Source organism: Bos mutus, chromosome 4, assembly GCF_027580195.1.
Source record: "Bos mutus isolate GX-2022 chromosome 4, NWIPB_WYAK_1.1, whole genome shotgun sequence".
In the NCBI taxonomy this organism is placed as follows: Eukaryota; Metazoa; Chordata; class Mammalia; order Artiodactyla; family Bovidae; genus Bos; species Bos mutus.
The window spans coordinates 104,987,496-105,003,824 of NC_091620.1; the positions used below are offsets into that span (position 1 = coordinate 104,987,496).

Genomic DNA, 16,329 nt, shown 5'->3' on the forward strand with positions numbered 1-16,329 from the left:
TTGAGGGGAATCGATTGAGTTTTTGAGATTATATTTAGGAAAGAAGTGATTATCACTTTGTAATTGTCTTTTTATGATCTTAAAAAAAAATGCAGCAGACTTTTAGGCTAGAAACATTTGTGTTGGAAGCAGAGTCCCCCAAAATATACTCAAAGGCTCTTTGAGCTTATTTGGTAAAGTCTTGCTTTAAATAGTATCATCATTATTTGGTGATATTATGGGAACTCTAGATCTTCCAAACATAGTTTGTTTGGCCCGTATTGCAATAACAATGATTATACTTTAAGAGATACGCATTCTAATTTGTTTTTACTTTCAGAAGGAGTGACTGAGCTGAGAAAACTATGACTTTAAATATCCAAAATATAGATCTAATATTTAGATATTTATATTTCAATTATAATTCACTTCACTTCTGATTTCATTTATATTTCACTTCTAATTTAGTTTTGCTTCTTTGCCTATATGGGCTCAACCTGGGGGTAAGATTTTTAAGACCTTGTACTTTGGGGAGAGACCACCTAGTTTTTTTAAGTTAGTAATGAATCTGCCAAGTAATGCTATTTGAAAGCCATTAGCTGGTATGTTATGAATTACAGTCATCTGTATGTATGTATATATGTATTTATTTCACTGAACCAAATAAGAAACCAAAAAGCATAAAATATTTTCCCTTTTCCTTTCCAGAACTACAAGTTAGGATGATAGGTTTAGAAAGCTCAAATGGTAAAGGTTTAATGAGAGGAATGGTCCTAAGATAGCCTGCTAGAGTCTTTCAAGGTAAAGCTCATGGAATTTTCCATGAAAGCAAGAGAACAGAGCAGAATTTGAAAATCATTTTGGTTTTTAGTTTCTCATTTTCCAGCTATATGATGGAAGGGGTACCGTTACCTCTCAGTGCCTCATCAAGGCATGGGGAAATCTTAATCAAATGTTAAATGAAAAACTGATTTGAGTCTCCTAAAAGAAGAAAAGGATATTAACCAGGGATGATATTACAGTGTCTTCCAAAGTGAGGAAGGAATTTCAGAACTCAGTGTGACCCTTGGGCTTTTCAGTATTCCTATTCATAAATGCACAGGAAAATGTCAAGGCCAAGAAAACCAATACCCCAGAGTGACTTATTGGAACAGGATGAACTATTCAAATACTTAGGTATCTATAAAATATTTTCAGAGAAAAAGTGTGAATTTTCCCAACTGACAAGATTTAATACTTTAATTTCTTAAGAGTTGATTAGCTTTGAAAATGACTATAGAAACCTTGCTACTTTTCCTTTGTCCACAGTCCTTCTTCCCTCTTGCACGTATCATTTGGTTTGTTTAACTAGAATTTGGTAATCTTACAATATTTTAGTACACAAACCTCTGTTAGGTAAGTTTGGAGAGTGAAAAAGAAATTTTGTAGAGATTGTACCAAATAATAAAAAACTCCAGGTCTTTTTTCTTTTTTTCCTGCAGCACTCCATGACCAACTGCTCTTCCCATAGTGACCTTTTTTTCACCACAAATGTTGCATCAAATTCTTAGGATTTGAAAAATAATACCTGCTGCTGGCAAGTGATGCCAGCATCTATCAAGTGCCTCAGCCAGGATCTGTCCTGTCTCAGTGACACTAGCTGGCTTTGATCCTCAGTATTCCGATTAGACCCTTAATTCACTTCAAAAGAAAGGAACCCTTCTTCATGCTGTTGCTCTTTACTGAGAAACTCCCTCACAGATTCATCTGAATAAATCCTCCACAACTTTCAGGACCCAGATCAAGTTTTATCTTCTCCAGGAAGCCTTTTCTCTCCTACTTTGTAAATGCATCCGTCCTTAAACTTGTGTTTCCTTGCTGCAAGGAACCCTGGCCCTTTAGCCCTTAATTCAGCATGGTGTTTGGATGTGCTGTTCACTTATTTCTCGTGGATTGGCCTTGGAGTCAGCACTGTGTCTTCTCCGGCCCTCCTCCACCCCGCAGGACCTGGCACAGCGCTCCCACCTAGGCGGGCTGGCTGACGGCTGGCAGTCTTAAAGTGGCCAGCATGTTAGAACAGAGGAGAACTGAAGATGGACACCATTCTCAGGCCCGTATAGTTTGGACACTATCCAGCTCCAGGCAACACGGGCCACAAAAGCCAGGATGTGAATGTTGTTCACCGGGTTGTACGACCTGCCTCTCTCCGGGGTCTCCAAGTGGTCGATGTGTACACTGACTGCCTTACATTAGCTCTTCCGAAAAATCTTTCCTACCTCTTTCCTTTCATATCTTTGGTCTGTTTCAGTCTGGGGTTTTAAACCCTTCTATAGCCCGTTAGGACAATGTTTTTCAAAATGAGGTTCTGGACCCTTAAATTAGAAAAACACGGTGGTGGTTCACTCACTAAGTCATGTCTGACTCTTTGGGACCCCAGGGATTATAGCCCGCCAGACTCCTCTGTCCATGGAATTTCCCAAGCAAGAATACTGGGTTGCCATTTCCTTCTCCAGAGGACCTTCCTGACCCAGGTATCAAACCCAGGGTCTGTATTGTAGGCAGATTCTTTACTGCTGAGCTACTAGGGACGTCCTAGAAGAATGTAGGATGTTAATTAAAATGCAGCTTCTTTAGTCCACTTGTATCAGCCTAGGCGAGGGGCTGAAGACTTCTGTAAGCAAGACTGATAATTCTTATGTGTGTGTGTGGGGGGGTCAATCCCCACCCATGTCCAACTCATTGAGAACCCATGGACTGTAGCCCGCCAGGCCCTTCTGTCCATGAGCTTATCCAGGCAAGAATACTGGAGTGGGTTGCCGTTTCCTTCTGTAGCAGATCTTCCTAGACCAGGGATTGAACCCACACCTCCTGCATTGGCAGATAGATTCTTTACCACTGAGCCACCAGGGAAGCCCGGTTAGATCCGTATGCACTTCACTAAAATCTTAGGATATGATTGATGAAGTGACTTCAGTAGGGTGGAAACTGTAGTGCCTCAAAAGGTTAATATCACTGTCCTCAACCTGTTACACTGTTATAAACCTTTTCTTCTTCAGTTAAATTCAGCCACAACTTAGTGAGTATTTATTTGCTCTATGCCCACCGTGGTGCAGGCGTGGGGGAGAACCAGATGGGAAAAATATAGTCTTTATTATTAATTTATGTCAGTTCAGTTGCTCAGTCGTGTTCGACTCTTTGTGACCCCATGAACCTTAGCACACCAAGCCTCCCTGTCCATCACCAACTGCCAGAGTGTACCCAAACCCATGTCCATTGAGTCAGTGATGCCATCCAACCATCTCATCCTCTGTCATCCCCTTCTTCTCCCACCTTCAGTCTTACCCAGCATCAGGGTCTTTGCAAATGAGTGAGCTCTTCACATCAGGTGGCCAAAATATTGGAGTTTCAGCTTCAGCATCAGTCCTTCCAATGAACACCCAGGACTGATCTCCTTTAGGATGTACTGGTTGAATCTCCTTGCAGTCCAAGGGACTCTCAAGAGTCTTCTCCAACACCACAGTTCAAAAGCATCAGTTCTTTGGCACTTAGCTTTCTTTATAGTCCAACTCTCACATCCATACATGACCACTGGAAAAACCATAGCCTTGACTAGACAGACCTTTGTTGGCAAAGTAATGTCTTTGCTTTTTTAATATGCTGTCTAGGTGGGTCATAACTTTCCTTCCAAGGAGTAAGCGTCTTTTAATTTCATGGCTGCAGTCACCATCTGCAGTGATTTTGGAGCCCCCAAAAATAAAGTCAGCCACTGTTTCCACTGTTTCCACATCTGTTTGCCATGAAGTGATGGGACCAGATGCCATGATCTTAGTTTTCTGAATGTTGAGCTTTAAGCCAATTTTTTCACTCTCCTCTATATAGAAAGGTGTTAATATCTATGTAGAAAGAAAAGATAGATAACAAATGTATATTCACACAGACCTAACTGCATCCTTATGCATACTATATAGACCTATCTTTTTGAAAACACATCAGTAGTTCAGATCTGTAGGATAGACAGTCTGTAGAGATAACATGTCTCAGAGATTACATTTAGCTCTAAACTTCAGGGGGATGAGATTTCAATTCTTCAGTCAGACATTTGCATAAGAGAGACAGACTCCCACAGAATAGTGGAGAAAGCTCTGTACTTCGGGTTCAGAGTTCACAGTTTTGAATTCAAGTCAGAGCTCTAGTAAGCAGTAAATGATAGTTACTTATAGGAAAAATAAGATTGTTGGTTAGAGTGAGATGCATTTTATTTATTTTAATTAATTTTTTAATTGAAGGTTAATTGCTTTACAGAATTTTGTTTTCTGTCAAACATCAACATGAATCAGCCATAGGTGTACATATGTATGGAGAGAGTAACATGGAAACTTCACATTACCCTATGTAAAATAGACAGCCAATGGGAATTTGCTGTAAGTCTCAGGGAACTCAAACAGGGGCTCTGTATCAACCTAGAGGGGTGGGATGGGGAAGGAGATGGGAGGGCGGTTCAAAAGGGAGGGGACATATGAGATGCATTTTAAACTAAGTTTTGAGTAACCTAAATTTATTTAATTTATACTTCTATAGCATATAAATATTAAAATGGATTTTAAAAAATGCCTTAGCTTTATATGCCAATGTCAGGTTAATATCTTCTGTTACTTTTTTTTTGTATTAACATATTTAATTTGCATGTGTTTAACCTAAAACACATTTTTGCTACATTTAATTGATTTGACTATCCAGCTGATAAACCCTTTTTTATAACATGTCTGCTTTTGTAAATGTCTCTCATCTTGCTCATGCTGGCAGAAGATATGGAGGATGATTTTCCTCATCACTGCCAGGAAGTTCCTGTTGCTCTTTGTAATAGTTTGCTGGGGTTGCCGTAAAAAAGTGCCACAGGCTGGGTGGCTTAAACAACTGAAATTAATTTCTTACACTTCTAGAGGCAAGAGTTCAAGGTCACGGTGTTGGCATGATGGGTGTCTTTTGAGGCCTCTCTCCTTGTAAATGATAGTCCTCTCCTTGTGTCTTCCTCTGCGTGGTCTTCCTCTGCATGTCCGTGTCCTAACCTGTTCTTCTTAATAAGGATGGAAGTCATATTACGCCACCACCTCATTTTCCTGGTGGCTCAGATGGTAAAGAATCTGTCTGCAGTGCAGGTGACCTGGATTTGACCCCTGGGTCAGAAAGATCCCCTGGAGAAGGGAATGGATACCAACTCCAGTTTTCTTGCCTGGAGACTCCCATGGACAGAGAGCCTACGAGCTACATACAGTGCACGGGTCACAAAGTAGTCACTTTTAAGGTTCTAGGGGCTGTGACTTCAACAATACAAAAACAGCACAGCACACAGATCTCATGTCCTGTCAGCCCTGAAGTCTTCTGTTGCTGCTGCTGCTGCTAAGTTGCTTCAGTCGTGTCCGACTCTGTGAGACCTAATGGACGGCAGCCCACCAGGCTCCCCTGTCCCTGGGATTCTCCAGGCAAGAACACTGGAGTGGGTTGCCACTTCCTTCTCCAATGCATGAAAGTGAAAAGTGAAAGTGAAGTCGCTGAGTCATGTCTGACTCCTAGCGACCCCGTGGACTGCAGCCTACCAGGCTCCTCTGTCCATGGGATTTTCCAGGCAAGAGTACTGGAGTGGGGTGCCATTGAAGTCTTCTGTTACGGCACACAAAACTCTCATCATGAGCTTGGCTTTTCAGCTGTATCACTAACCTCCTCAAGGTCTGCAGTGCTGGACTTTTTGTTCTCCAGAGACATCATTTCTTTATGGCTTTTACTTATTTTCCATCCGCCCATGATTCCAGTTAACATCTTTCATTACTTCCTATAGGACATTGAGGGAGAGATCAAGAAAAGGAAGGACCTCATTTTTGATAGTTATCCTATGATTATTTCATTGACCATTATTTTATCAAAATGGTTGGCAGAAAGGACTCTACTTCTCCGGCTTGGCAGAAAAGTGGTTAAAAAGTCATTTTTGTTTGTATATTTCTCTAAAATTTTATTATTGTATGTAAACATTTTTTATAGATTAACAATGTAGATTAAAAGATTTTAATAGATTTTATAGATTAAAAGGTTTCTTTCTTTTGGTCACATCAAAGACGCTTGCTCCTTGGAAGAAAAGCTATGACCAACCTAGACAGCATATTAAAAAGTAGAGACATTACTTTGCTGACAAAGGTCTGTCTAGTCAAAGCTATAGTTTTTTCAGTAGTTATGTATGGATGTGAGAGTTGGACCATAAAGAAAGCTGAGCACCAAAGAATTGCTGCTTTTGAACTGTGGTGTTGGAGAAGACTCTTGAGAGTCCCTTGGACTGCAAGGAGATCCAACCAGTCCATCCTAAAGGAAATCAGTCCTGAGTGTTCATTTGAAGGACTCATGCTGAAGCTGAAGCTTCAATACTTTGGCCACCTGATGTGAAGAACTGACTCATTTGAAAAGACCCTGATGCGAAGAACTGACTCATTTGAAAAGACCCTGATGCGAAGAACTGACTCATTTGAAAAGACCCTGATGCGAAGAACTGACTCATTTGAAAAGACCCTGATGCTGGGAAAGATTGAAGACAGGAGGAGAAGGGGATGACAGAGGATGAGATGGATGGATGGCATCACTGACTCGATGGACATGAGTTTGAGCAAACTCCGGGAGGTGGTGATGGACAGGGAAGCCTGGCACGCTGTAGTCCATGGGGTCACAAAGAGTCGGACACGGCTGAGCTACTGACCTAAACTGACTGAATGTAGGCTCTGCCTGGACAAGGGATCATACCCATGTCTCTGCACTGGCAGGCAGATGCTTTACCACTGAGCCACCAGTGGCCCAGTTCTTAAATCTCAATTCTAGTTTCACTTCATTTTCTTATGTCCTGGCTCGCTCTCTTTTCCTCTGTCTCTCTCTCTCTTTTTTTCTTCCTAGAGAAACGGAATAAATGCAAAGAAATTGAGGGTTACATTTAAAAAGTTTTTATTTTATTGTCCTCATCAGGGCCAGCCTGAGGTTTTCTGCCATCTTTTATAAAATTCATGCCCGGCATAATTCTGATTTTTACTGCTTCCTGCATGCAAATACACAGCCAATCTTATGCTGATGGCAGCACTAGTGTGTCTTCATGGCAAGACTTACAACTCTCTGGAAACTTTAAAAGCATGGAATAAAAACTTGTGGGTGTAAGGGGGGTTGGAAGTAGGAAATTTGGGGGAATCAGTGGAAATACATGCCAAAGTTTTTGGCACCCTTTAGAGAACTAAAGAATTTACTTCTTTTTTTCTTTTTTAAAATCTTTGCAAAGGGGAAGAAAAACAAGGTAGCAGGCACAGTTTGCTCATAAAAGTGAGCAGGTTTGGTAGATATATTTAAAGATGTGAAGGCCAGGACAAATCCAGTTATGTAATTTGTGTCCCTGTACCCTCCAAGCATACACTCTGGTTGGAAGGTGGGGAGACTAGTAAATAAAATCATGAAGCTTTAGAAAAGTAGAGGTTTTTTTTGTATCATTTTTTCTGTTCTCTGCCAGTCTTCTTACAGTTTTGTCTTTAAGTTTTTTTATTTATAAGTATTAGTTGCTCAGTTTTGTTTAATTCTTTGCTACCCCCATGGATTGTAGCCCACCAGGCTCTTCTGTCCATGGAATTCTCCAGGCAAAAATATTGGAGTAGGTTGCCATTTCCTTCTCCCGACCCAGGGATGGAACCTGGGTCTCCTGCATTGCAGGCAGATTCTTTATGGTCTGAGCTGCTGGGGAAATCTCATAGTAGAGGCTAAAAAGAGGGTCAGTATGTGTCAAGTCAGAGTGTTCAGGATAAAGTTAAAGGATTGGACTGTTGGCTCTTTTTCCCATTGCCTTCAAGTGTGGCCTGCTGAACAGTGGAAGGTTTTAAAACTCTTTCAAGTCTTAGTGCTGTTGAATATATGCTTAAAGGTTTATATCTGACTTCCAAGTCTTCAAAAACATTTTAACGGCTTGATAAGGAGGGCTATATTTAAGAGTTGTATCGTGTTCTCAGTGTTTCTTTATGAATATGTGTGCTTCTTGCCACTGAAGACTGATTTATATTTTCTGTGCCTAGAGAATAATATTTGTTGAAATAAAACAGATGATGATACAAGATTTAGCTGATTGATGCTGGCCTGCTGCTGCCTGTAGGCCTTTTTGTGTGTGTGTGACTTCTTGATTTTTTTTGTTTTATTGGATGGGATTATTTACTTCTAGTCTGTTAGACTCCTGCATCTATTTCTGCCATGACTTTAAAATCTGTGTTTTTAAAGTGGAGTTCCTTTTTATATGAAAAACATAGCAATATGCATTTAATAACAGGTTTTAGAAAGGAGGTACCTGATTTGCTTTGTTTTAATCTGGTTTGTTGTAATCAACCTTTCTTTTTCTTTCTTCAGAGGATGTTAAGCAAGTTTTTGGACAGACCACAATTCATCAACATATTCCATTTAACTGGGATTCAGAATTTGTGCAACTACACTTTGGAAAAGAAAGAAAAAGACACCTGACATATGCAGAATTCACTCAGTTTTTACTGGTGAGTCCAGCTCTTGTAAAAAGTTAAAAAGAATGGATGAATAAATAAAACTAGGATCCCAATCCAAATTTGCTAACCCTGGCCAAACCATCCTATTTGGAAGTATTTCTTCATTAGTATGTAGAAACTATAGGGTTAAACAGGCTCTGACACAGCCTGGAACCATTTCATGCTTAAATGGAATACACTCTGAGGACCCCGGAAATTAAGTGATCTGCTGAAAGGTTATATAAATCAGGAGGGGCGAGTTGGAACCTGAACTCTGGGCTTATGACTGGTTCCACTACTGTGTCCGTGCTAAGTCACTCTGTTGTGTCTCTTTGTGACCCTGTGGACCGTAGCCCACCAGGCTCCTCTGTCCTTGGAATTCTCCAGGTAAGAATACTGGAGTGGGTTGCTATTTCCTACTCCAGGGGATCTTCCCCACCCAGGGATTGAACGCGCATCTGTTACCTCTGCATTGGCAGGCGAGTTTGACTTCTTGGCTTATGACTGGTTCCACTACTACTTACTAATAATTTTGTTATCCCTTTAGAAATGGACAGATGTTGTCATCAGCATCTAACTGTAGAATTATTTGCGTTTTATAGACAAGACATTGGATCTAAAACTTGACTGCATATTGGAATCACCTGGGGAGTTTTAAAAACTATTATTGTTTTGGTCCCCCACCTCTAGAGATTAGATTCTGTGAGTCAGGTGTGTGTTTGTATCTGGGGTGAAGGGCAGAGAGGGCTTGCTTGGCACTTGGAGTCTTTTGAGGCATTTCTGTTGTGCGGCTAAGTGTGAGAAACACTGTTCAGGGCACATGCTATCCATAGCTGGCGTTCAGCTCTGCGGGAGTTGTCTGCATTTCTGGCATGCCCCTCAGTCCAGTCCCTCCTGCCTCCGCTCTTCACTTCCCCCTTTGGGGTGCTTTCAATGGGCCATTGATGATGCCAACAGAAGACTCATAACACCATTGAGTTTTCCTCCCAAAGCATAAGATGGTGTTAATTCTGATAGAGATCAATATCTGTATAATATGTAGGTCTATGTGATAAACCACTCTTTCAGATTTTTATGCATTTGTTTCCCTAACAATTTGATTTTATTTATATATTATTAAATATTGACATAACGTTTAAAAGACTTGTTTAAAAGAATTGGTTTGCTGTGTTTTAATTCCGGGTCCTCAGGAAAAATTTGCTAAGGAGATCATCTTTTTCTTTTTTTAATTGAAGTGTAGTTAAGGTACAGTGCTACGTAAGTTGTAGGTGTGCTGTATACATGGTTTGACATTTGGATACATTAGGAAGTGGCCACCATGATACGTCTAGTAACATGTAGTTACATGTGGTAACAAAGTTATTACAGTGTTGACCATAACCCTCATGTTGTATATGGCATTGTCATGGCTTATTGGTTTATTTTTACTGGAGGTTTTCAGCTCCCTTACTTTTCATCACCTTTTCATCCCACCCGCCGCCCCATCCACCTCCTCAAGCCACCTTCTCTTCTGTTATTAGTAACATTAGCAGTGGGTATGGCAGTGGGTTCGTGATGCCTGTTTCCTGTATTCCTGAGACCTTGCCAGAACCCTGAGGAGTGGTTAGAAGCACAGCTGCTGGATGAAGGGGGAGGGCCCGAGGGCGCATGTGTGCTGTGCCATGTAACCACTCAGTCAGCATTTTGTGGGCTCCATTCTTAGGCACCAGCATTTATAACTGGCTGACTTTCCTGGGTGCTTTCTCTTTGTGACTTTTACGTGCATCATTATGATATATAGAATTTGTTACACTTTTTAGTTTGCTTTTATTTTCCTGGCCTCTGAAAATGTAAAACAAGATTTATTAAATACATGCCTTTGTATTTTTTAAAAAAAAACATGTTAATATCTATGAATTCCTGGTTGCAGTTCTGTGTAAACATAAACCTGCTTATGTAACTCAGGTGGAGATGGCCTGTGAGTTGTTAGGTTTGTGCTGTTGTTTACGCAAGACATCATGCGCAGTAGGAGGTGGGGTTCGTTTTGATGAGGAATAATTGCGATAATGCTATTGAGACAAATGCCTTCAATTGACTTTATGGAATACAGCCTAATTAACTTTTAGGCTTAATGGGATGTTAGCAATAGTAAGGATGATCACCTGTCCCTTTAAGCAAGTATCAATTACGTGGACTCATGAGTCAGCTATAAGCCACGCAGATTTTTCTGGGCCTTCCTCGAGATACGGACGAGCCAGAGTCAAAGATGAGAGATGACTCAGGGGTTACTGACCAGGTTTGCAGCTGCAGCTTGCAGGCATTTGCTCGTATCTGACTCCATTCTCTATGTAATGGTGAATGCGCTCATCCCTCGGTGTCCTTCATGGGATGCTTTTGACTTCATAGTGAGATTACAAGTGCTAAACTTTGACAAGGTTAAGATGGTTTAGGTAGATAATTCAGGCCTTGCTTTTGTGTTCCACTCCAGGCCCAGATTTCAAAGAATTAATGTGTGTGTCATGACAGACTTCATATAAATGCCACTGCATTACCAGTTTAGACGTCTGCCACTGGGTCTCTCTCCCACTGCCCCCGCTCAGACGCTTCCTTTGAAGTCTTTTCTGAATGACCTCAACTTTAAATACTTTGATTGTCCTTTTGGACTGTTTTCTGGATTAAGGGAACTCCTTAAAATGTAAGTGACCTTTAGGGCTCTTGCTGTGTTAAGCATGATTCCTGCCTTTCTGCTCTGGGGCAGGTTATAGAAACACAAGCACCAGCTCCCTGGCTGGTGCCCAGGTCTTGAAAGAACTGCCTCCATGCATGTCCCTGCTTGTCACCTGAGGAGGAAGAGGAGCAACTGTGGGGTCCGCTGAGAAGCGCTTGTGGCTTCAAGGAGCCTGGAGGTCCTAGATGGTAGCTTGGATTGGTTTCAGCTAACTCAGCCTCACGCTCTGGTGTGTGATCTGTGCTCATATAAGTGCTCGTGTTTGTGCCCAATGGACAGTGCTGTTCTTTGCGAGGGCAGTTACTTTCCCCCTTCATTTAAAAAATATTTTAGCACGCGGGAGCGGGTGTGCATTTGTCACAGGCCGCCATGTGGCTGTGAGGACTCCTTGTGTTCACGGGCTCATCCGGGCATTGTCTGAGGTGGCGCTGGTCACGGGCGTGGGTTGAATGCTGAGCTGGCATGTTGTTTTCTGGCATAAAGGGGTCAATCAGTTTGAGAAACTTTGAACTAAATTTGCCTTGTTTGTTCAGTTCCATTGCACAGTTGTGTCCAACTCTTTGAGACCCCATGGACTGCAGCACGCTAGGCTTCCCATCACCAGCTCCCGGAGCTTGCTCAAACTCATGGATGCTGAGGCCATCCAACCATCTCATCCTCTGTCATCCCCTTCTCCTCCTGCCTTCAATCTTTTTTTGTATCATTTAGATACAAAGTACAAAACCTCATTTCTACTTTGTATCTAAATGATACCATTGAAGCAAGTGGCAGAGATGCAAAGCCTCCTGCCTAGTCTTGTTCCTCAAGACAGGGAAGGATTTCAGAAGGAAGCGTGGCTACAGCCCTGTTACCCCATCCTTGAGACTGTTGCCTCCACTGCTGCTGGTTTTTTATGCCTGGTTCTATCATCTCTAGTTAACTGCATGAGTGATGGTGTGTGTGTGTGAATGTGAGTATAGTTTTATGTATTTATTTTTTGCTGCACTGGGTCTTCGTTGTTGCATGGGCTTTCTCTAGTTGCAATGAGTGGGGACTCCTGTCTAGTTGCAGTGTGCCGGCTTCTCACTGCTGTGGTTTCTCTTGTTATGGAGCACCAGCTCAAGGTGTGCAGGCTTCAGTAAATGTGGCACATGGGCTTAGTTGCTCCATGGCATGTGGGATCTTCCCAGCCCAGGGATTGAACCTGTGTCCCCTGCATTGTAAAGTGGATTCCTAACCACTGGAACACCAGGGAAGCCCGTGAATATAGTTTTGTTTATGGGTATATATGTGTGGATTTTAGAATAGTCTATATGCATTTCCAACATCTCTTTCCTCTCAGCTCTTAGGGCAAAGCTGTAATTTTATGATTATGAGTTGAAAAATGGATTTTTAATATACTGAAAGCAGTATATTTAGAAAACAGTTCAGAGGAATTTTTGTATCCTGTACCTGATGGAACTCCTGTTCATAAATGATATTAGCATAGAATATCTTGTTTGGAAGTATTTCTGTGATTGTTACTTGCATGGAGCAATCCACCCAACTCAAGAAATATTTGCTGGGGATGTAGGATTTGTCAAGAGGCTTTGTGCAAAAGACTCAGAGGTGCAGAGGGAATGACAACTTTTGAGACACAGTGTACAAATCTGGGCGTCATTCCTGTGTTTTTCTGCTCTACAGCTTAAAAGGCACAACTGCAAACAGATATACAGTGTATACCCTATGAAGGTGCTCTTTTATAACAAATTGAAGGTTTGTAGCATAAACCCTTAAGGCAGGTGTCAATTCGAAACCAGTAGTTTCAGAGTCTGGTTACAACACCTGTCCAAAGTACAAAATTAAAAGTCCAGATACCCGTATAAGGTAGTTAACAGCCTCATGTTACAGATGAGGAGGGTAAGGCCTTTACGTTAGTCTCTTAGCAGTATCTCATGTGTGATTGAGCATCTTTTCATGTGCCTGTTGCCACTTGTATATTTTCTTTGGAGACGTATCTGCTGAAATCCATTACTGTGAGCACAGAGTGAAAGGAAGGCCCTTAAGCTTCTCTGCCAGATAATTCTGTAGAGTTGGCAGTGAGAGTCACTCAAAAAAAAAAAAAAAAGGAATACTAGTAACAATCTTTGTAATTTATGAAGTGCTTTTGAAAATATTCTGTTTCTGATAATAGCATCCCCAATATCCTGAGAGGTAATGATCATTCTTCCCTATTATATGCAAAAGAATAAACAGACTCTAAGGTAAAATTTTGCATTTTCAGATAGTTATTTTTTTGGGAAATGCTCATGGCTTTCATTAGGTTCCCAAAGGAATATCCCAAAAGAGTGCAGAACAACTGTTCTGGAGCTTAACTTCTTCCATAAGATCACAGATGTGTGAGGAATCAAACAATATGGTGCCAGGACCACTTAGGCTCCACTGCACTGTCTCCAGGGCTGTGGCTATGAAGTCAGTTTCTGTTCCTGGAGGGGCCATGTCTCCTAATGGGGATGTACAGTCACGCATTATTGGACATTCAGAATTCTTGATCCCTGCCCGTGAATTGCCAGATATGATGATAAAACCATAGTAGGGTGCGTGTTACTGTTGTTTCCAGTTACTTTTTTCTTTTCTTGGCCTCACTGCACAGCTTGTGGGATCTTCGTTTCCCGACCAGGGATTGAACCTGGGTCCTAGCCATGAAAGCACAAAGTCCTACCCTCTGGACTGCCATGGAATTCCCCTCCAGTTAGTTTTTGATAGTGTTTTATAATCATGTGTATATATTTAATATCAATAACCTCAGATATGCAGATGACACCACCTTTATGGCAGAAAGTGAAGAAGAAGTAAAGAACCTCTTGATGAAAGTGAAAGAGAAGAGTGAAAAAGTTGGCTTAAGGTTCAACATTCAGAAAACTAAGATCACGGCAGCCAGTCCCATCACTTCCTGGCAAATAGATGGGGAAACAGTGGAAACAGTGGCTGACTTTATTTTTTAGGGCTCCAAAATCACCGCAGATGGTGATTGCAGCCATGAAATTAAAAGATGCTTACTCTTTGGAAGGAAAGTTATGACCAAGCTAGACAGCATATTAAGAAGCAGAGACATTACTTTGGCAACAAAGGTCCATCTAGTCAAGGCTATGGTTTTTCCAGTGGTCATGTATGGATGTGAAAGTTAGATTGTGAAGAAAGCTGAACACTGAAGAATTGATGCTTTTGAGCTGTGGTGTTGGAGAATACTCTTGAGAGTCCCTTGGACTGCAAGGAGATCCAACCAGTACATCCTAAAGGAGATCAGTCCTGGGTGTTCATTGGGAGGACTGATGTTGAAGCTGAAACTCCAATACTTTGGCCACCTGATGCGAAGAGCTGACTCATTTGAAAAGACCCCGATGCTGGGAAAGCTTGAGGGCAGGAGGAGAAGGGGACGACAGAGGATGAGATGGTTGGATGGCATCACCGACTTGATGGACATGAGTTTGGGTAGACTCTGGCAGTTGGTGATGAACAGGGAGGCCTGGCGTGCTGCGGTTCATGGGGTTGCAAAGAGTCAGTAACTGAACTGAATTACAAAATGTATACCTATGGCGGATTCATTTTGATATTTGGCAAAACTAATACAATTTTGTAAAGTTTAAAAATAAAAATAAATAAAAATAATAATAAAAATAAATAAATAAATAAAAGTAATCTGCACATAGGAGTTTCTAACAGCTCCTGTCTCCGAGTATCTTGGATTGCTCCCCATTGTGAAATACTTAAGTAGAAAGCTGTTGCTTGTTAACTATTTCACCTATAGCATTTTCCAACTTGGCAAGTGCTTTGGCTTTTGTTGGTCTTTATAGTCACTTTAGGTGTTGTGCAGCGGCTATTGTCTCTGTATGAAAGATGAGCACATAGAAGCATGGAGTTTTCTGAATTTGTTCAAGATGAGACAGGTGGAACACAAGTTGGTTTTAATTTTCCTAAATCTCTAGCAGTGTTTTCAAATTTTGTATAATTTTTTTTCGGAAGTGATTATTTTAAAAAGGCTGTACCCTGGGCCTCTCTGTCCCCACAAGAGTTTGATTCAGTAGGTCTGGATAGGGCCTAAGAAGTTGCCTTTCAGACAAGCATCCTGAATTGTGACGTCCCAGATGGTCCAAGGGCTGCACACTGAGAAACGTTGATCTAGATGACAAAACCCTGATTGTTTAAAAGCACAGAATCTGGTGTTCAGGTCTCATCCTCAGGTTGATGAGGAGCTCAGAGAGCCAGATATGATGAGGTTGGTGTTTCAGAAGGATCACTCTGGCTGTTGTGTGGAAAATGAAATGGAGAGTCCTATGATGGGGAGAGGGAGACCAGATGGCCACTTTCCAGTATAACAGTTGGTAACAGTGATGAGTGGATTTCAAGAAAAATTAAAGGGATGGACCTGGCCAGGCTTGGTGATTTATTAGGATGGGGACAGGTACGCATATATGTAACTCATAGTTCTCTCCTGTATTTTAGGCTTTGGGCAAGTGGAAGGACGGTGGTGATTTACTGAGGTTGGGGGCAATGGGGGAAGGGGTGGAGGGCATGTGGATGAAGGGCTGTTAGGAGCACTTTGCACGTAATCACTAGTGACTTGTGTGCGGTTGAGTTGTTTCCACCTCATCATCAGTTCCTTGGAGTTAGGGTCTCATAGGAGCCCTACTGATGGCCCCACACACCTGGGCATTTCCAAGAAAATTCTCTTTCCTTCATTTCACGGAGACAGGACATTTGTTTGTTTCTAGAGGCCTTCCTCCTCTTGCTGTAGGAAGAGGAGTCTTTCAGAAATTAGCAGTGCTCTAAATTGGTAGAGAGACCAGATATTAGTGTCAGGATTCCATTCGTTAGCCAAGAAATGGGACAGCTGACTTGGGAGAGAGTGGGGCTAATAATTCTTTCTAATGTTGTCTCGTCACATAGGGTTTAGGAATGAAGTTACCTGACCCAGCAGAAAGCCCTCATCACAAGGGTATGAGTGTCTATCACATTATTCAGGCCCTCCTTTTATCAGAAGAACCGTGACATCAGGAGAGGTGAATCATAGTTGGTGGAGCTAGGACTAGAACCTAGGGTTCAGAGCTGTGTCGTGTGTCCCAGATCAGCCATTCATATTCCTAAAAGCTTTTATCTTCAGATCACGTAAGCCCC

The 16,329-nt window shown here is 41.7% G+C and overlaps 1 protein-coding gene across 3 annotated transcripts in view; it reads left to right on the forward strand.

Moving 5' to 3' along the window:
• SLC25A13 (solute carrier family 25 member 13) overlaps positions 1–16,329 on the forward strand; it is a 231,539-nt gene that overhangs the window by 112,777 nt on the left and 102,433 nt on the right. For all 3 annotated transcript variants that reach the window (XM_070369817.1, XM_070369818.1, XM_070369819.1), the window contains one exon: positions 8,362–8,501. In XM_070369817.1, the coding sequence (XP_070225918.1) occupies positions 8,362–8,501 (140 nt within the window). The remainder of the gene's footprint in view (positions 1–8,361; positions 8,502–16,329) is intronic.